The 21,594-nt window shown below is 45.4% G+C and overlaps 1 protein-coding gene across 3 annotated transcripts in view; it reads left to right on the top strand.

Annotated features, from left to right (window-relative positions):
- The first annotated feature begins 521 nt into the window (after window positions 1-521).
- The window catches only part of SCAMP2 (secretory carrier membrane protein 2), a 38,225-nt gene continuing 17,152 nt past the window's right edge, over window positions 522-21,594 (top strand). The window contains exons 1-4 of one of the 3 annotated variants that reach the window (XM_045586818.1): window positions 522-748; window positions 18,036-18,104; window positions 19,037-19,138; window positions 20,811-20,928. In XM_045586818.1, coding sequence (XP_045442774.1) covers window positions 692-748; window positions 18,036-18,104; window positions 19,037-19,138; window positions 20,811-20,928 — 346 coding nt within the window. In that variant the 5' untranslated portion in view covers window positions 522-691. The remainder of the gene's footprint in view (window positions 749-18,035; window positions 18,105-19,036; window positions 19,139-20,810; window positions 20,929-21,594) is intronic. The other 2 variants (XM_045586809.1, XM_036455614.2) reach the window with 2 other exon arrangements.

Here is a 21,594-nt window from a genome sequence, read left to right on the forward strand (position 1 = left end):
GAGATGAATAAATAAGGTAGTTTGTGGGGAGTGCAGCTACCTCCCCTATAGCTGATGGCTGTATTGCTGAACTTCTTCGTTCACTTAACAAATACTTGATGCTCAGGTTCAAGTCCCAGCTTACTTAGACCCTAAACCTGTCTGCGCATCAAGGGGCAAGGCCTAAAAGAAGCAGAGCTCAGCTAGTGTGGGGGACAGCTGCAGGGCTGGTTCTTCAGAAGAGAACCCCTCTGCGGCCCTACCACTAGAACACTCCCATTGCAGTCTCCTCCCCAGTCTGGACCAGAGTGCTTCCCAAACTTGCCCTCGATGGAAGTGAACGAGTTAAGTTTCCGGCTCCCCTTACAGGAGTTTACTTGGAAAGTTTATATTGGGGAGTCTCCGACACAAATCTCGATGCTGTCAGGTAGTGAGGCCGCGGGGGATGGCTCCGACACCCAAGTCTGGCTTCCTAGTTCCTGGACGCGGAAGCAAGGGAACCAGGAAGAGGCCGGTGGCGAGGAGAGCGGGCAGGAGGGCGGAGCGCACCTCTGTTACGTGCAGGATCACGCCCCCTGGGGAGGGCGCTGCGCCTGCGCCGGAACGGCCGCATCGCTCCCGGAAGTGGAGGATCTGACAGGAGAGAGCCGCTGGGTCTCGGCGCCCGGAGGCAGAGCCGCTCGCGAATCTCGCCCGTCAGCCCCCGACTACCATGTCAGCCTTCGACACCAACCCCTTTGCGGACCCAATGGACGTGAACCCCTTCCAGGTAGAGCTTCAACACACCGCTCTCCCCAGGGCCGAAGGCCGCCACCCAGGCCTTTTTCGCCTGTGCCAGGAGACGTGGCGTGGGAGGGATGGGCCGACTGCCCAATGGGAGAGCGGGCTCTCAAGGCTGGCCTATCGTAGCGTGTGTGGGGCGGTACCAGCGGCAGGTGGACGGCGGAGGGGCTGGGCGCTGGTACCTGGGAAGAGGTGGGACCCTCTAACTTCCCAGACAAAGCCCTCTGGCAGGTACTCCCGGGGAAAGGGACTGGAGCAGACTGGAGAGTCCCCGAGCGTCAGAGAGTAATAACTTCACTTACCACAAGTGCTTGGTGAAGTGTGACTACCCCAATCCTGCAGTCTTGGTTTGAGGGAGAGAGATGGCAGCAGCGTAATGAAGAGGTGGAAGTCTTAGTGGGATGGAGAAATGTGGAAATCCCAAGACCACCCTGTCTCCTTTACCCCAACAGTCAAACTATCGTTTAAGGCACATGTGTCAAACACAAGGCCCGCGGGCCAAATCTGTCCCGCCAGGCCTTGCAATGTGGACCGCACCGGGCTGTCATCACTGCACTCCGCTGCGTTTCCATCACAGTGACAGTTTATGACTGTTCAGTAAACCATTCGGCCCGCGATTTAGGCTGGATTTTAGATTTTGGCCCCTTCTCTGCTTGAGTTCGACACCCCTAGTTTAAGGTGTAAGAGGAACCCAGAGATTTGTTAGGAAAGAAAGCTAGGGAGATAGTGAGAAGCCGAAATATGGCCTTGATAAGAATTATACATTTTTGCCCAGCCAGCGTTGCTCAGTGGTTGACCAGGACTCCGGTTCCATTCTCATTGGGGCACATGCCTGGCCTGCGGGCTTCATCCCCGGTGGGGGGTGGTCAGGAGGCAGCCCACCAATGTTGATGCTTCTCTCTCACCCATGTGTCTATCTCTCCCTCTCCCTCTCTCTAAAATCAATAAAAACATTAAAAAAAATACACTTTGGCCAAGAGTCTGCTTGGGACTGAATTGGCTAGTAGGAGAGCCCAGATTAGTGAGGGGAGAGAAGTGAGAGAGCTCTAAGGGTCTTCATGTTGGTCTGATGGACCTGTATGTGGTGGCAGGGTAGTTGAGATGCAATGACCTATGAGTTGGCCTCACATTTTAATCAAACGATGGAGTAAGAAACAGTCTTAATATTTAAAGCCAAAACTTTTCCGCCTTTGAGCTAAGGGGCAGGGGCACTCTTTCCATAATGAAATGCTGGGACTCCTGTTAGTGCCCAAGCTCCTGTTTCATGTTTCATGTCTGCTTAAAACCAGTTCTAGGAAAAAAACAGTTGTTTGTGTTCACTGGTGATTTATGAGCCCTGAGGTTTCTGCTCTGTGAGGATGTCACCAGGCACATTAATTCATCCTGCTTGGACGTTGGTAGTTGTCAGCTTCCTGCAAGTGTAGGGGAAGTTTTTGGAGGGCTCCTTTCTGCAACTAACAGCATGAGCTTTCCCACCTTGAATCTCCTCAAAGCCAACCCAAAAGAGACTAGAACAGAATTACTATACATTGTTAGGAGACTGAACATTTTTGCTTCTTTCATGGTCTCAAGGTGACTTAGCCAATGGAAATCTTCAAGACAATTTGTTGATGTGTTCTTTGTAAAATCAGGGAATTCTTGTTGCTTAATGCTTCTTGACAGGAACTTTAGCAAGGACCTTGTCTCTTATGTAATTCAGTCATCTCTGTTAGTTGAGTAAAGAAAGAACATTTGGCCCTGTGAATAGAGCATCAGCCTGGGCACCAAAGGGTCGCACGTTCAATTTAGGGTCAGGGCTCATGCAGGAGGCAACCAATTGATGTGTTTTAATCACATCAATGTTTCTTTCTGTCTTTCCTTCTCTCTCCTACTGGCCATAAAAAAAATCAATGGGAAAATATCCTCAGTGAGGATTAACAAAAAAACAAGAGAGAAAGAGAGAGAGAGAGAGAGAGAGAGAGAGAGAGAGAGAGAGAGAGAGAGAGAGAGAGAGAGAGAATATTTGCATTTTATTTGCCAGTGTCTTCTGGTAACTTTTCGCTTTAATTACAAAATTGCTGTATAATACTGGAGTTTGAGTTTTCATAAAGAACTAGTAGGCTTTTGGTTTGTGTACTGTGTAATCATTTGCTTTTTTTTTTTTTTCCTGTCAGAAACAATTAAAATGTCTGTTGATATCCGACAGAGGTGGTCAGCTTGTCCCCACTGCTAGTAGTGGCAAGATAGTTGGCCTGAGTTCAGCTTTGTATTAGTGCTAGCTGGAAAGTATTAAACTACATCTTCAGCCCCAGAAATGATTGTGCAAACTGTGGTAGAAGAAATATCTGAATTCAAGCAAGACAATCTGTCCATCAGGCAATCCCAGAATATGGCAGGACAGGAAACAACTGTGGGCCTGTGAATAGCAACATCTGGTTGGGGAATCCTTTGAAGGAAGAAGGGAGTTTGGTGGCTATGATTCTTCTCCATACTCTGGGCTGGTTTTCCCTCTTGGTGCACAGCTGTGTGGGGAGAAGGAGCTTTGGAAGTGAGACCCCTAAGCTCCTTCTCCTGGAGCTGCTATCCCTCTCTTTGTAAGGACAGCATCTGGTTCCTCGACTGCTAGGACTGGGACAGTGGAGGGTGTAGCCTTTGGTGACAGGGTGTGAGCCCAGCTTCATTTACCCATGGTGTTGGCCCAGAACTGAGGAGGGAGGCAAAGGTCAGCCTTCAAACTAGAGACCTTTTTTCTATCACTTGATGGTGGGTTGTGAAAATATATTTAGCATTCAGAGTTCATGGTGGATTATTAAAGCTGAGAATATCCTCAGAAGTCTGTTCTAACCGCTTCAGTTTAGAGATGAGAAAACCAAGAACCCAATGAGAATGGGACATACCTGAGTCACTGGCTAATTTGCAGCTGGAAGAAGCCCAGACCTGGATCTGATTCCCAGAACAGTGCTGTTTTAAAGGTCTTTAAAGCTCAAATATTGTCTTACACTGCTCTGGGGTTATTTAGGCCAGCCAGGAAAAAACTATTATGTCATCTCCATTACCACCATTCTTAAAATGAGAGTACTGCCCGGCTGGTGTGGCTCAGTGGTTGAGTGTTGACCCATGAACCAAGAGTTCCCAGGTTCGATTACCTGTCATGTGCCCTGCCTGGGTTTTGGGCTCAATCGCCAAAAGGGGGCATGCAGGAGGCAGCTGATTGCTGTTTCTCATCGATGTTTCTATCTCTCTATTCCTTCCCTTCCTCTCTAAAATCAATTTAAAAAATTTTTACAAAATGAGAGTACTGATAGGGGTGAAAATAACAAATCAGCATTAGCAAGGCTATTTTTTTTCCTCCAGTGTGTGGGGCTGGAATAATTGCCTTATGTTTTTTAAGATATCGATAGTACTTTTTAAAAAAATATTTGAAAATAGATTTCAGAGAAGAAGGGAGAGGGAGAGAGAGATAGAAACATTAATGATGAGAGAGAATCATTGATCAGCCATCTCCTGCACGCCCCACATTGAGCTGGCATTGAACTGTGACTTCTTGGTTCACAGGTTGATGCTCAACCATGTCAGCTGAGCAAGACAGTACTTTTAAAGTAGTATTATATTTGTTCTGAGTAATAAGGTTTTGGGAATCACTCCATATTCCTATTTTACTTGAAGATTGATAAGGCTTGTTAATTTGTTAAAGGCTCTGAAAAATCCTCAACTTTAAGCCAACATTTCTTAAAGTTATTAAACCATGGAATCCTTTTTCTGCTAACTTTTGTTATATATCATGAAACTTCCAGTTCTCCTTTAAGTTGACTTTCTTAGTGTGTGTGTGTGTGTGTGTGTGTGTGTGTGTGTGTATATATATATATATATATATATATATATATATATATACATATATTCATTCATTCATTGTTTGGCTGCCTCCTGCACATCCCCTACTGAAGATCAAGATCACAACCTGGGCATGTGCCCTGACTGGGAATCAAACCTTGACTTCCTGGTTCATAGGTCAATGCTCAACCACTGAACCATGCTGGCCAGACCTTACCCATGTTCTTTATCCACCCCCTACTCCCATCCCTGCCCCACAACTGGGTGTGGCCTTTTATGACCTCTTCCTGTGCATGGTATAGTTATAATTGGAATTATTAGAAAACTTCCTGCAAAGTAAGAGCCATGAAAGGAAAGTTGTCACAAGAGTGCAGCTGAGGGTTTACTAAACTTGTGGGAGGAAGCAGGAAACTGCAAGCCAAGTGTTGCTGATTTCACAACCTCCAGTGGCATTCGGTAACCCCTCTGCTTTGTACTCTCTGGAGATACTGGTCCTGCTTTGGACTGTGTCCAGTGTATCTGCTCCTTAAAGTTTCTCAGTCTTGTCATGGTAATGGGAGGTAAGGGGCTAAAAAGATAGGCAGTGCACTGTTCATTTGATTTTTCAGCAGTCCACTAACAAGCAGGTCAGCCGGGCACATGCCAGCGGTGCTTTCCTCCTTGGTATTTCGGCCAGGCTACCCTGGTGGCCCGCATTGATATGAAGGAGAGGAGTGCACTAGCTGGTGTTACTCAATAGAGAGAGCCTTTCGGTCTTCATGAGTTTCCAAATCATACAATTTATTGCTTTCACATGTTGCCTTTTTTTAAAAAAATAAATTTTTATTGTTCATATTATTACAAATGTTCCTTCCGTCCTCACCCTCCATTGCTCTCCCCCACCAGGTTCCCATCCCACCCTCTGCTCTTCCCCCACCCCCCATTGTCCTCATCCATAGGTGCACAGTTTATGTTCAGTCTCTTCCTACATCCCCTTCTCCCCTTTTCCCCAAGAATCGTCAGTTCACTCCCCTTCCATACCTCTGATTCTATTATATTCACCAGTTAATATTGTTCATCAGATTTTTTTTTTAATTTCCTTGGTTTTTAGATTCACTTGTTGATAGTTACATATTTGTTGTTCATAATTTTTATCTTTATTTACTTTCTCTTCCGAAAGAACCCCCTTCAGCAATTCATATAATTCTGGTTTGGCGGTGATGAACTCCTTTAGCTTTTTTTTATTATTAGTGAAGCTCTTTATCTGGCCTTCGATTCTGAGTGATAGCTTTGCTGGGTAGATTATCTTTGACTGTAGGTTCTTACTATTCATCACCTTGAATATTTCTTGCCATTCCCGTCTGGCCAGCGTAGTTTCTGTTGAGAAATCAGCTGACAATCGTATAGGTGCTCCTTTATAGATAACTTCCTGCTTTGCTCTTGCTGCTTTTAATATTCTCTCTTTGTCTTTTGCTCTTGGAATTTTAATTATGATTTGTCTTGGTGTGGTCCTCTTTGGATTCCTTTTTTTTGGAGTTCTGTGCGCTTCCTGGACTTGTAAGTCTAATTCTTTTACCAGGTGGGGGAAGTTTTCTGTCACTATTTCTTTCAGTATGTTTCGATATCTTGCTCTCTCTCATCTTCTGGGACCCCCATAATTCTGATGTTGGTTTGCTTGAAGTTGTCCCAGAGGTTTCTTACATCATCTTCAATTTTCTGGATTCTCTTGTCTTCTTGCTTCTGTGGAGGATTGTCTTTTTGCTCTTTATGTTCCAAATCTTTGACTTGATTCTTGCAATCTTCCATTCTGTTTTTAGGACTCTGTATAATATTTTTTATTTCAGACAATGTATTCTTTATTTCTTGTTGATCCCTTATCATTTCTCGTTGATTCCTTATTAATTCTAGTTGATCCCTTTTCAAATCCTTATAGGACTTATCGACCTTTTCTAGGAAATTCTTGAAAAACCTTATAAGCGTAGATTTGAACTCTATATCCAGTCGCTTTTTGTCCTCCATTTCTTTCGTTTGTGATCTATTTTGTTGTCGCCTTTTCGCAGCTTCCCTGATGGGGCGGAGTTTCAGGGTGGAGCCTACAGCCTTGGCTTCCATCAGTCCCGCCCTATGCAGTTTCTGGGTCTCAGGGTCCTTCAGTATTAGTTGCAAGCGCCTCTGAGAGAAAGGTGCCCTCGATTTTCGCCTGCTACCAAACAGTCTAGGCTCTCCCCCAATGAGCCCAGAACTGGGATTCAGTTCAGTTGGAAGTGGGATTGGAGGTGGCGTTCAGAGCAGTCTGGAGCCCCAGTCTCCTTCCCACCAGGGCAATCCCGCAGCACAGCCAACCGTCCCTTCTCTGCGCGCAATGTACGCGCCTCAGAGACCTCCTTTCGCCGCTCCCCTGGGGCTCCACCTTACAGCCCAGCTCCCTATGGATGAGCCTGGGTCCCCAGGGTCTGGCCTAGAACTGGGGTTCAGAGCAGTCGGAACTGGGGCCCAGCACAGTCCGAGCTTTTATCTCCTTTCCACTAGGGAACGCCAGCCAGGCACTCAGTTGTCCCTCCTCTCTGGCTCCCTCCTCTCCGGCTCTGTCCTCTCCGCGCGCGCCATGTGTCTCTGTACCTTAGGCTTTTACAGCTCCTCCGCGCTTCCTTCTGGTTTTCTCCTTGCTTCTCGTTGTAGAATTTCCAGTCAGTCGACTTTCCTGTAGTTCTGGGTAATGTCCATTTTATATTTTAGTTGTATTTTATTGAAATTGTTGTGTGCGGCTGTGGCTAGGTATTTCCCTGTACAGCCATCTTGGATCGGTTTCCACATGTTGCCTTTTTGCAGTTAAAAGATAATCTCAGTGGTGTGGCTGCTTCCTGAGTATTTAAAACAATTCTCTCCTGTGGGAAGAAAAAGTGGTGATGGAGATGTGATTTGGGTGTAAACAAAGGTACTTTGCACAGACACTGATGGTTTTGCTGCTTTCCAGAGAGGGTAGACTCCAGCTTGACTCTGACTTTGGGAATTCTCAAAACCACCAAATGGGACAGGAGAATTTTCTCTAGAACTTTATCTTATACATTTATAAGTGTCCTGGAGTTCTGTTCTTGACTTTTTTCTCACTGTATACTTCTATGAGTAATTTCTTCCATTTGCATGGCTTCAGAATAGCATTCACATAACAATAATCCCAGATCTAGTACTTTATCTAGCTCTCACTTATCTCCTGAGCTTCAAACAAGTATTCAACTCTCACCTGGATATTTCCAACCATTCCAACCAGTTATATTGCATATGTATCTCCATTTTGACCCAGTATCTTCTCATATCTTCTTTCTGCTCCCACACATCCACGCCTGAAAAACCTGTTCCTTTTGTCCTGTGATCACTTACCATGCTCAGTGGTCGCCCTGTTCCCCAGTTACCCAAGCTGGCAACTCAACTCCTTCCTTTCCCTTCCCTGCCTCCTTCTCTCTTGCTCTGTAGTAATGCCGTATCCCTACTAATCCCTACCAATCCCTACCAATGCCCAACCCTGTGGCATCTACCTGAAAAGGGTTTCTGGGGTCTATCCCCTCTCTCTTGTCCCCAGCTGTCATACTTTAGTTCAGTCCCCACTATCACCCATGTGAACTGTTGTGTCCCAGTGAGTCATATTGGCATCCTTCCTCCAGCATTGCACAGTCCCCACTGCCGGCAGAGGCGATCATGGCAATCCCTGCTCACAATCTCTAGTTTTCTTCTATTGCCCATAGGGTAAAGTCCAAACTCCTGCATTCTGGCTCTCCCCCTTCTTCAGGTTGGTTCCCTGGAGCTCCTGGCTGTTCTCTGTACACACACCACTCCACAGCCCTCAGAACCTTCTCCTGTTCCCTGAACACATGCAAGCTGTTTTTAAAGGTGCCAAGTCTCTGTAAATGCTATTTTTCCCTTGCCCTTTAGTGCTTGTTAAATTTCTTTCATTTCTCAACTGAGATGCCACCTCAGTAGAGCCTTTTTATTTATTTTTTAAACGGTAGTTTAGCCTGACTGACATGGCTCAGTGGTTGAGCGTCGACCTATAAACCAGGAGATCACGGTTATTCTCAGTTGGCACATGACCGGATTATGGCTCTATCCCCAGTGTGGGGTGTGCAGGAAGCAGCCAGTCAATGATTCTCTCTCATCATTGATGTTTCTCTCTCTCTTTCCCTCTCCCTTCCTCTCTGAAATTAATAAAAATAAAAACGAATATTGATTTTCAGAGAGAGAGTAAAGGAGAAAAAAGAAAAACATCAATGCGAGAGCACAATAAGATAGGCTGCCTCCTTGCATGCCCGGTACTGCATGTAATCAAACCGGCACAGGATGACACCCAACCATATGCTCCAGGGGGCAGGAGGCCAGGGCAGTAAAGCCTTTCTTGACTCTTTTATTTTATTTTTTAATACTTTTATTGATTTGAGTCAGGATTCTTTTTTTTCTTTTTTTAAAATATTTTCTTATTGATTTTTTTACAGAGAGGAAGGGAGAGGGATAGAGAGCTAGAAACATCGATGAGAGAGAAACATCGACCAGCTGCCTCCTGCACACCCTTCACTGGGGATGTGCCCGCAACCAATGTACATGCCCTTGACTGGACTAGAACCTGAGACCTTTCAGTCTGCAGACAGACGCTCTATCCACTGAGCCAAACCGGTTTCGGCTCTTTCTTGGCTCTTGCAAATAGCTTAGTCCCTCCCTTCTCTGTGATTCCCTTGCATTTGCCCTCACCTTGTTACAGCACTGACTATGAGCTATCTCTGCTCCAGCTTCTGTTTTGTACTCTGTACTGTTTTTTTTGTTTGTTTGTTTTGTTTTTAATGTGAGAGACAGCATCCACATCTTTTTAAAAAATATATTTTATTGATTTTTTTATAGAGAGGAAGAGAGAGGGATAGAGAGTTAGAAATATTGATGAGGGATAAACATCAATCAGCTGCCTCCTACACACCCCCTACTGGGGATGTGCTCGAAACCAAGGTACATACCCTTGACTGGAATCAAACCTGGGACCCTTCAGTCCACAGGCCGATGTTCTATCCAGTGAGCCAAACTGGGTAGTGCACTATTTGCTTCTTGAAGGCAGGAACCAATGTTTTTTCTTGGTATCCTTACCCTGTGCTTGGTGTGGAATGGTTTGTACTGTAGCAACAGACAGAGGTGAAGGCAATGGTGAGTGGCTCAGTTTGACTGAGAATGGACTGTGCTGAGAGAGGCTCTGTGCCAGGTCATGGGGCCTTCAAGTCAGGGATGGCTCAGATTCACTGTTTGTGGCAGGGAGGTAGGCCCAGGATCACTCAGGCTCTTTTTTTTAACTTTATTTTTTTAAAATAAATCTTTATTGTTCATATTATTACAAATGTTCCTCATTTTCCCTCCCTCCATTACTCCCCTCCACCAGGTTCCCATCCCACCCTTTCCTCACCCCCCATTGTCCTCATCCATAGGTGCACAGTTTATGTTCAGTCTCTTCCCGCATCCATCACTCCCCTTTTCCCCGAGAATCATCAGTTCACTCCCCTTCCATACCTCTGATTCTATTATATTCACCAGTTAATATTGTTCATCATGTTTTGTTTTTTTTTATTTCCCTTGGGTTTTAGATTCACTTGTTGATAGTTACGTATTTGTTGTTCATAATTTTTATCTTTATTTTCTTCCTTTTCCTAAAGAACCCCCTTCAGCAATTCATATAATTCTGGTTTGGAGGTAATGAACTCCTTTAGCTTAAATTTATTAGTGAAGCTCTTTATCTGGCCTTCGATTCTGAGTGATAGCTTTGCTGGGTAGAGTATTTTTGGCTGTAGGTTGTTATTCATTACCTTGAATATTTCTTGCCGTTCCCATCTGGCCTGCATGGTTTCTGTTGAGAAATCAGCTGACAATTGTATGGGTGCTCCTGTTTTTCTCTTGCTGCTTTTAATATTCTCTCTTTGTCTTTTGCTCTTGGAATTTTAATTATTATGTGTCTTGGTGTGGTCCTCTTTGGATTCCTTTTGTTTGGAGTTCTGTGCACTTCCTGGACTTGTAAGTCTAGTACTTTTACCAGGTGAGGGAAGTTTTCTGTCACTATTTCTTTCAATATGTTTCTGGTATCTTGCTCTCTGTCATCTTCTGGGACCCCCATAATTCTGATGTTGGTTCGCTTGAAGTTGTTCTAGAGGTTTCTTATACTAACTTCAACTTTCTGGATTCTTTTGTCTTCTTGCTTCTGCAGAGGAGTGTCCTCTGGCTCTTTGTGTTCCAAATCTTTGACTTGATTCTTGCAATCTTCCATTCTGTTTTTAGGGCTCTGTATAATATTTTTTATTTCAGAGAATGTATTTTTCATTTCTAGTTGATCCTTTATTATTTCTAGTTGATCCCTTTTCATATCTTCATAGGTCTTATTTATTTTATCGGCCTTTTCTAGGAGATTCTTGAAAAATCTTATAAGTGTGGTTTTGAATTCTATATCCAGTCGCTTTTTGTCCTCCATTTCTTTCGTTTGTGATCTGTTTCCTTGTCTCGACATTTTCGCTGCTTCCCTGAGTTGGTAGGGTGGGAGGATCAGCTGTATCTGTGCCAGGAGACAGCCTTATTTAACTAGACTTGGAAAACTGCAAGAGCCTCTGTGCTCAGCTTGGATGGAGCGGAGTTTCAGGGTGGAGCCTACAACCTTGGCTTCCTGTCAGCCCCGCCCTATGAGGTTCCTGAGTCTGTGTTCCTCAGTGTCCTTTGGTACTGGCTGCAAGCACCTCTGAGAGAAAGGTGCCCTAGAGTTTTGTCCGCTAGAAGATAGTCTAGTCTCTCCCCCAACGAGCCCGCAACTGGGTTTAGTGCAGTTGGAAGTGGGGTTCAGAGCAGTCTGGAGCTTATGTCTCCTTTCTGCTAGGGCAATCCAGCGGCTCAATCAACTGTCTGTCCTCTGCGTGAAATGTGCGCGACTCAGGGGCTCTGCCTTTCGCCGTTCCCCTGAGCTTCCTCCAGATTCCCTCTGTATGAGCCTGGGGCCTGAGGTTCTCGCCCAGAACTGGGGTTCAGTGCAGTCAGAACTGGAGCTCAGCACAGTCTAGAGCTTTTGTCTTCTTCCCGCTAGAGTAGGGGTGTCGAACTCAATCAGAGAAGGGGCCAAAATCTAAAATCCAGCCTAAATTGCGGGCCGAATGGTTTACTGAACAGTCATAAACTGTCATTGTGATGGAAACGCAGCGGAGTGCAGTGATGACAGCGCGGTGCGGGCCACATTGCAAGGCCTGGCGGGACGGATTTGGCCCGCGGGCCTTGTGTTTGACACTTGTGCGCTAGAGTAATCTAGCAGCTCAGTCAGCAGTCTGTCCTCTGCGCACAATGTGAGTGACTCCGAGGCTCTGCCTTTCGCTGCTCCCCTGAGCTTCCTCCTTACAGCCCAGATTACCTCTGTATGAGCCTGGGACCCCAGAGTCTCGCCCAGAACTGGGGTTCATTGCAGTCCGGAACTTTTATCTCCTTCCCACTAGGGAACCCAGCTAGGCACTCAGCCGCCCCTCCTCTTTGGCTCTGTCCTCTCCCCTGTGTCTCCGTACCTTAGGCTTTTACAGCTCCTCTGCTTTTCCTTCTGTTTTTTTCTTTCCTTCTAGTTGTAGAATTTCCAGTCAGTCAACTTTCCTGTAGTTCTGGATAATGTCCACTTTATATTTTAGTTGTGTTTTTTGAAATTGTTGTGTGAGGCTGCAGTTAGGCGTTTACCTATGCCGCCATCTTGGTTTCTCCTACTCAGGCTCTTTTTAAAAATATGTGTTTCCCTAAAATAAAAATAATAATCATGTTATGGAAGATAAAATTAAGGCATTTATATCTCTAACAATCTTTTGCAACTGTTGTTATTTTGGTGTGTTTTCCTTCCAGTCTCTTTTCATGAGTACTTTGGACAAAATGTATTGCTGTATTGCACCCTATGTTCATTGCTTTAATTAAAAAAAAAATAATAATAATTTTGTGTGTGTGTTTATTGACTTGAGAAGGAGAGAGAGAAACATTTATCGGCTGCCTCCTGCACACTCCCTACTGGAAATTGAGTCTGCAACCTGGGTATGAGCTCTAACCAGGAGCCACATGACTTGTTGGTGTATGTGATGACATTCAACCAACTGAGCCACACTGGCTAGGGCCACTGCTGTAATTTTTAATGGCTGCTTAGGCCATCGAGGGAATGGGTACCAAAACATGATTGTGTTTACTGTCATTAGATATTTAAGTTGTTTTCTGCTTTTTTCTACTATTGTAAATATTGGTGCAATAAATGTCTTTGCAGATACAGATTTTTATGTGTTTTTTGTCATATTTCCTTAGGATTAATTCTTAGATTCTGGGTCAAAGTACCAAAGTTATCTGTGGCTTTTGGTACACTTGGGACCCAACCAGCCTGGCTGGAGATGATTGTTTTTTCTTGTTCTGTGACACAGCCTCTAAGGCAAATAGGACTTTGCAGAGCTTCTAAAAGTATTGGAGACTCCATGCCTCCAAAATAGAATGGTGGAGTGTTTTTTAGCCCACAAGGTATTTATTTAATGTTTATTTGGAGCCAGAACTAAACCCCACGTTGGGGTTTATTGGGTAGAGTGTAAGATGGGAAAACAAGAAAGTTCCAGAGAGCTAGTTCACAATAGGACACATGAGCCACGTGGGAAGACATTGCCAAACCACTGAAAACCAGTGTGTGTTTCAAGGCCCCTCTTGGAAGAGCTCCAGCCTAACTCTGCCTCTTTCCTTGGGTCCCTCACACCCTAATGACATGGAAGTGTTCCCCGGCCCCAGAACTGAGGTGAGCCTTACTCACTAGGCCTCTGCTCACCTTTCCCCCATCTCTTGGAACCCTGCCTTCCTCAAAGCCCTGCCTAGACCTCTCTTCTCCTCCCTTCCTGTCTTCATTCTGCCCTGGGTTCTTATGCACGTCTCAGCTACCAGATCATGGACTCCAGAAGGCAAGAGCTGTGCCTTGTTCATCTTAGTGTGTACTTAATGTTAGCTGAATGAAAATAACTGAGTTCAGGAGCATTTTATTTGTTATAAATTAAGTAAAAGGCATTAGACAGTCCGGGGCCTTTGGCACTGAGGGAGTTTTAGGTTACTTCTTTGTAGGTGAAACTTAGCTCTCACTATCCTCTTACTTATTTATTTGTTCGGTTATTTATTTTTAAAATGTATTTTTATTGATTTCAAAGAAGAGGGAGAGGGAGAGAGAGATAGAAACATCAATGAGAAACATTGATCGGCTGCCTCCTGCATGCTCCCCACTGGAGACCAAGCCTCCACGACCCCCACTGGGGACGAGCCCGGAACCTGAGCATGTGCCCTTGACCAGAATCAAACCTGGGACCCGGACCCTTTAGTCTGCAGGCCGACGCTCTATCCGCTGAACCAAACCAGCTAGGGCTCACTATCCTTTTAAATAACTACTTGACCCACTTAAGAATTAGTTAATGTTCTGTGAGTGGAAAAGAAGATTGCTGTTGTTGACTTCTTATTTGTGACTCAGAGAAAAAGCTGAGGATCCTCATTCAGACCAGTCAGGGTGGTTCTTAGTCACAAGACTCTCTGCATGTGTCCTACAAAGGGGGTTTCCCAAGAAGGACTTCTCTGAGGCCTAGGAATAAAGAAATGAGCAGAAGTAGTTATCCCGGTCACTCACAGTGCCCGTGTCAGTGTCCTCCCAGAGTGGGGCTCATTCAACCACACACTGATGAAACACCTTCCATTTGTCAGGGGCTATACCAGGTTTTAGGGGTGCATCACTAAACAAGGTAGAACTGGATCTTTCCCTCCAAGGTTTATCATTTTTGTCTTTGGAGACAGACAGCCTTGGATTCAGAGTCGGGCTCAGCACTGAGTGGAGGCTTTCTCCAGCTGCACACTATCAGTACTCCTCCCTCACAGGGTGGTCTTGAGGTGGAACGAGGAGGAGAGGGTGTGGCTTTTCTTAGCCAGGATCCTTAGCTGAGCCATAGGTCACAGAAATTGATTGTTTTCTCCATTCTCTGAAGGATGGAATATAACCAGGATGGTTCAAGATGCACAGGAGAGAAGTCAAGTCATTGGAGACAGTGGATGCCTTAGGGTAGTGAGGCTTAATTCTCTTGAGGAACCAGGTTGAAAGAGGCTAGTAGAACTTTCTTTTGGATGGCTTGACACAGTGGCCAGTTATCCTGGTGTGGTAAGCCTGGCACATAGTAGACACTAAGTAAATGTCAGCTCCCTTCCTCAGTCCTTCCTCCTCCCTCCCTCTATCTCTAGGCCTCAGCTTCTCTTGAAGCCACCCACAACTTTCAGAAGAGCTCAGATCTCCTCAGATGGGAAGTAGTATCCTTGTCTCGGAGAGTGTTGCTGTTCCAGGCTTCTCTTCCCAGGCAAGGTGTTTCTCGGCCCCAGGCTACTGTGCCTCCTAGAGAAAGCAGAGGGTCTACAATGTGCAGCACTTATTCTCAGATATTACTTGAGCTTCTGCACTACACAAGCACTAGGAAGCCAGAGTATGAACTAGATACCTGGCTGCAGAATTTACAGCCTGTTAATGGAGACAGGATTTGTTTATGGTGACCCTATTGTCTTTTTCCATATAGAAAAATTAGGGGGTTCCGTGGGGCCTATTAAATGTTAAGATTGTGTTTAAAAATCCAACCTGTGGAAGCTTCCTCGTAGAGGTGAGGCTGGGCTGGAAAGACAGGAGCATCTGGATGAGTAGTGAGGGATGGGGTGAGATGTGCAGACGGGAACCTAGGTGAGGCCTGTACAGGGTCCTTGACAGAGTCCAGCGGCATTCTGCTTACTCTTCACAGCTGTTTCTCCCAAAACCCAGGCATTGTGTTGAGCTGAACTCGAGCTCCATACCTATATGTATGGAGAAGGGGGAGTGTGTAGGAGCTCTGCTGGGTGAGGGGCAGGATGAAGACAGACTGGCCTCAAGTCAACAGAAAGGCTGCTTGGTAGAAGAGGGTGGCTGGGAGCCCTGTGCAGGTCGTAGGCCCAAAGGGCTGGCCTTGACAGAAATCAGATGGGAAAGGGAAGATTAAAGTGTTAGGATATCTGAAGCTGTTTTTTTTTTGTTTTTTTTTAATATATATATATATATATATATTTTTTTTTAATTGATTTTTCACAGAGAGGAAGAGAGAGGGATAGAGAGTTAGAAACATCGATGAGAGAGAATCATTGATCAGCTGCCTCTTGCACACTCCCTACTGGGGATGTGCCCACAACCAAGGTACATGCCCTTGCCCGGAATCGAACCCGGGACCCTTCAGTCGGCAGACCGACGCTCTACCACTGAGCCAAACCAGTCCCCTGAAGCTGGTTTGGGTCGGTGGGTAGAGCGTCGGTCTGTGGACTGGGAGGTCCCGGGTTCGATTCTGGTCGGGGGGCTGAGGGTATGTGTGCCTTGGTTGTGGGCACATTTCTGGTGGAGAGTGTGCGGGCGACTGGTTGTTTCTCTCTCATCGATGTTTCTGGCTCTCTATCTCTCTCCCTTCCTTTCTGTAAAAAAATCAATAAAATATATATATTTAAAAATGTTAGGACAAACTGTGTTCTGAGGATCTTTTTGTTTTTTGGTTTTTTTAAAAGAATCGAGAGAAAAAATAACCAAAAGCATTTCCCTGGCCTTTTATCTGAGCCCTTTATATTTCTTTACTAGGTGTACCTGTTAATAATGGTAGATTTTATAGTCAAAGGAAACAATAATTTCAAGAGAAACACAAAAAGTACTTTATTCAAAGTAATTTCCATCACTAGCTAAACATTTCCCCATCTTTCAGGTAATGTGTGGATACCGTCCCAATAGAACTTTTCTTGTTTTGAGGCAAACCATTTAGAGACCCAATTTTGTGCTTCTTTGTACATTTTTGAAGTGCTGCTCAGAAAGTGTGTGTGCCATCGATTGGAACAAATGGTAATCTGAAGGAGCAAGGTCTGGTGAACACGGCGGGTGGGTTAATACTTCCCAGGCAAGATCTTTTAACTTGTATTTAACCGGTTTTGAAGTGTGTGATGGTGCATCATCATGAAGCAAAATTACTTTCCGTGTCTTCTGGCACATTCTGGTAGTTTCACGATCAAAGTGTGGTTCAAATTAATTATTTGTCAGTAGCAATCAGTATTAATGCTTTCACCTGGTTTTAGAAGCTCGTAATACACCACACCTTCCTGATCCCACCAATCGCAGAGCATTGTCTTCTTTCTGAAGCGATTTGGCCTTGCAATTGATGTTGATGGTTGACCTGGATCAACCCATGATTTGTGCGCTTGGGATTCTCAAAATAAATCAATCCACTTTTCATCGCCAGTCACAATTTGATGCAAAAAGGACTTACTTTCATGCCATTGAAACAACATTTTGCTGATGACTTTTCGGTTTTCCATTTGTCCTTCGTTCAGTTGATGTGGCACCCATTTTCCTTCCTTTAAAATCTTTCCCATTGCTTGTAAATGATCAGAAATTGTTTGCTGAACAACGTTTAATCTTTCTGCAAGTTGTTAAGTTTGACATGCATCTTCATCCAATAATGCTTATAATTGTTGGTCTTCAAACTTTTTTGGTTGACCTGGATATTCTTTGTCTTTCACGTCGAAATCATCACTTTTAAAGCATTTAAACCAGCGTTCACAGGTATCTTGAGATGGGGCATGTTCACCATAAGCTTCCCAAAGTATATGATAACTTTTCCTTCAAAATAAAGTAATGATTTAAATTCCCTCAAATATCTTTTTCTTTTTCTTTTTTTTTGGGGGGGGGGGCATGAAATTCGACATTTTTAAGTGTAAAAATATCTATGATGTTGACACCTTCAGCAAATTTGATATATGAAGTTTTGAAGCTTGTTATCAATACAACAAAATAGCATACATATCAAATGGCATATATATCAACAAATGTGAACTCCATTTATTGGAAAAAATCCGCATTATTAGCTAGTACACCTAAGCATGCTTGATTTAATCAGTCAGCACTGGCACTGACAGCATGCTTTTATTCTAAGACCTGGAGCTGTCCTTTTAAAAATAAGAGGAATAAAAAAATAAAACATTACAGAAAGATTATAAAGTGAAAAATCTCCCCCATACCACCTATTTACCCCCACCCTCACCATAAAACCCTACTCCCTGAAGGTAAATACCAGGAACCATTATGAATCTGTGAAGGGCACCAACAATAACACATTTCGTATTGATTCCCAGGCCTCTGTGTATAGCTTGCTTTATATCTTCTGGAAAGTCATCTGGGCTGAACCCCTCCTTTTCCAGAAAGAGGAAAAGGATTGCAGCTCTATGTGGCAGGGGCCAGGCACAGGAGTCTTCTTAAGAGGCTGTTTGGAGCACTAGGAAGGGCCATCATCGGCCTCACTTAGTCGGGGCATGTTCACCATAACAGGATTGCCTGCCGGCCTGTATGGTTATGTCCATTCTCCTTCTCCTCAACATCTAATGGCTCTTTTTTTTTTTTTTTTTTTTTTTTTTTACCTCCTTAGGATCCCTCTGTGACCCAGCTGACCAATGCTCCACAAGGTGGTCTGGCTGAATTTAACCCCTTCTCAGAGGTTGGTGAGCATGTCCTCCTTATGAGTCCCTGGGTCCTCTGGGTGGTGCTGGGACTCTGGGCAAGGAGCCTCGGCAAGACTGAGTGTTCTGAGAATCTGCAAGTTTTCAAAGGGACAATCCTTTTGTGTTGTTGTTTTAAATATGTTTTATTTATTTTAGAGAGAGAGGAAGGGAGAGGGAAAGAGAGATGGAAACGTCAATGATGAGAAACGAACATTTGATTGGCTGCCTCTTGTGCACTCCCTACTGGGGATTGAGTCTGAAACCCGGGCATGTGCCCTGACTGGGAATCAAACTGTGACATCTGGTTCATGGTTTGATGATGCTCAACCACTGAGCCACAGAGGCCAGGCTCAAAGGGACAGTCTTTTTTTTTCTTTTTCTTTTTTCTTCTTCTTCTTACTATAAATATATCTTTATTGATTTCAGAGAGGAAGGGAGAGGGAGAGAGAGATAGAAACATCAATGATGAGAGGGAATCATTGATCAGCTGCCTCCTGCACACCCCCAATGAGGGATCGAGCCTGCAACCCAGGCATGTTCCCTTGATGGGAATCGAACCTCTGACTCTTGTCCACAGGCTGACACTCTGTCAGCTGAGCCAAACCAGCTAGGGCTCAAAGGGCAGTCTTAATGTTAACTTGAGGGGAGGGGGTAATATGAGGAAGCCACCAATTCTCCTCTTAGGGTCCATGATCTGGGCTCCTCCTGAAGAAGGCAGGGCAGTTCCAGGAGCTCTGGACCAAAAAAGGCCAGGTTAGGCATCACACTGCTCCGAGCCTGAGGCTTGTTGGCTGAAAAGCAACAGAGGGAGGCCCAGAGGGAGTACTCCTCATAGGCTGGGGCATATCACCCTCCCTGTTGTGGGTTTGCCTTCCACATGGCCAACTAATGGCGTTCCACTCACCTCACTCCTTTAATCTGTCCCAACCAGACAAATGCAGCAACAACGGTTCCTGTCACCCAGCTCCCTGGGCCCTCGCAGCCAGCAGTTCTCCAGCCCTCAGTGGAACCAACCCAGCCAACCCCCCAGGTACTGTTGACAAAGATCCCTTTTTGCCTCTCCTTTCCAGAAAGGGAAGCACCCAGACTAGTAGCTGACTCCTGATATCAGGGTGGGCAGGGGATCTTATTCTCTGGCTTCCCTTTAAGGGCCCTCTTAATAATCTCTTTAGAGTTTGTCACTTGCATGTGGAGGGTCTGCTCTCATAAACCCTCACCCCCCCACCTCACTGTCAGCACCAAAAAATAAGCCCTACTCACCAGGCTGGGCTTCTGGGTGTCTTCAGAAAGAGCATTGTCCCTCATGCCATTCCAGATCCACCTGAGGCCTTTTTTTACTCAAGGCCCGAAAAACATCTTTTTTCCCCTTTATTTATTTATTTATTTTTTTTCCTAACCTTATTTATTCCTGCCTTCCTTCTTCTTTTTCTTGGTTCCTTCACCAAATACCATGAATCCTGTCTGTTTGGTACCCAACCCTCCATTCCTTGCATCATTGTTTACCCCATGCTCCTCATTGCCCCTGGCGAGCAGTGGAGTTGTATGTTGCAGCTCCTCCTTAGACAGGCCAGCAAGTTCCTGCCTACCAGTTTCCTGACAGTGAGCGAGCTCTCAGAGAGGCAGATGCTACTAGGAGGAGATAGTATTCTCAGAGACAGCTACATGTGAAAGCTTCCAAAGGTGGGCAAGGTATAGATGAGCGTGAGTGAGGGCAAGGTGCCTGGACTCTAGTGGGCCCCAGGCTGCTCCTGTCATTTGACCAGACTTACTCTGAAAGTGCTGCCCCTGCATGGAATCCTGGGACCCTGGGGTCCTGGGCCCCACTTACCTCCTTAGCTCTTTGGAGAACTCATTTTGGAGAGATAGAGAACACACATACATATGTACACAAATGCCTGGCTTATCATTCTGTGAGATGACCAGTTTGGTATTTGCTCCCTAAAAAGGACTGTAGAATTCTTGAGGAACTGGGCTTTGGGCTGGAACTCTGGACCCAGCTCTGCTTAGCCTCCCATAGAATCCTCTAGCTGCTTCCCTCAGAGGCGTTGCTTTACCCTGGAGAGGGGTAAAGCTTGGACTCTCACATCATCAAAGCCAGGCAAAGTAAGGCCAACCCAAAGGGCAGTACTGGGATGTAGCCAGTAACAGTTCTGGTGGACCTGGGAGCAGTTCCTGGGAATGGAGCAGGTGCAGGTGCTTGAATATACATCCCTCTGGTTCCAGGTACATAGACTATGGCCTCAAATGCTTCCCCATCCCACTCACTCTAGCAAGTTTGCACTGTTTCCCTTCACACACACACACCCCCTCCAGGCTTTTCAAGTGAGGCTTAGGTCTCTGGCTTTCTGACTACAAGACAGTCTGTTATGATGCCTTTTGCCATTTGTTATCACCCCAAAGGTCAATATAATTGAACTTGGCCTGGACTACAGTATGGAGGATGGTTCTCCTATCTCAAGTTTCAGAATGAAGAGGAGAGGAGAACCCTGATAATGGGAAAGGGGCCACAGATATGTTTTAAGAGCAGTAGGCCTCTCATTGGTGGTCTCAGATGCTCAAGACATTGGAGGGGGTGGGACTTCTCTTGGAACTCCCAGCTGGCTCTCCCTGCATGGGGCATGGGCCCTGTGATTTCCTGTCAGGCCAACAATGTTCCTCTGTCTCTTGTGTTTGGTTGCCTTCCACTTCCCTTTTCGCTCCAGGCTGTGGCCTCTGCAGCCCAGGCAAGCCTACTCCGGCAGCAGGAAGAACTGGACAGGAAAGCAGCCGAGCTAGAACGAAAGGAGCGGGAATTGCAGAACACTGTGGCCAACTTACACGGTAAGGGAGGCCACATTAGGTCCTGGGTTCCCCTTCTTGGTGCAGGAGAGTTCCCTCAGCCTGCTTGTTCCTGGGGCAGCTGCAGCTCTTTGCTGAGTTCCTGGTCATCTTATTATAGAATGGTGTTGGTCCTGGGGAGACCAGTAAGTGGGTGGCAGGAAGCCTGTAGTGTAACCTTAATGGGTGTATTCCTTTCCAGCTGTAAAACTATTTGATAAGAGTGGGGCATTGGCCCCACGACTCCTTGGTTATAGGTTGTTCAAAAAAAAATAATCACTTAGGCCAGTGGTCAGCAAACCGCGGCCCCTTGAGTGTGGCTCTTCCACAAAATACCATGTGCGGGCGTGCATGTACAGTGTGATTGAAACTTCGTGGCCCATGCGCAAAGGTTGATATTCGGCTCTCAAAAGAAATTTCAATTGTTGTACTGTTGATATTTGGCTCTGTTGACTAATGAGTTTGCCAACCACTGACTTAGGCTGTTTAGCTCTGTGTTTCCCAGTACATTTGGGGTCCATTATATTGTACTGAGAGCGTGAGTGTTTATGTCCCATCATCCTTTTCCCTTCCCACTTTATATCCATGAATACCTTGAACCCCACTTGTTGATACCCCTTTGTGGATCCTGAAATGGCCCATAAGCTGGTCCTCATCTTATTATCTCCT

This window comes from Pipistrellus kuhlii, unplaced genomic scaffold, assembly GCF_014108245.1.
Source record: "Pipistrellus kuhlii isolate mPipKuh1 unplaced genomic scaffold, mPipKuh1.p scaffold_m20_p_1, whole genome shotgun sequence".
NCBI classification, from domain to species: Eukaryota; Metazoa; Chordata; class Mammalia; order Chiroptera; family Vespertilionidae; genus Pipistrellus; species Pipistrellus kuhlii.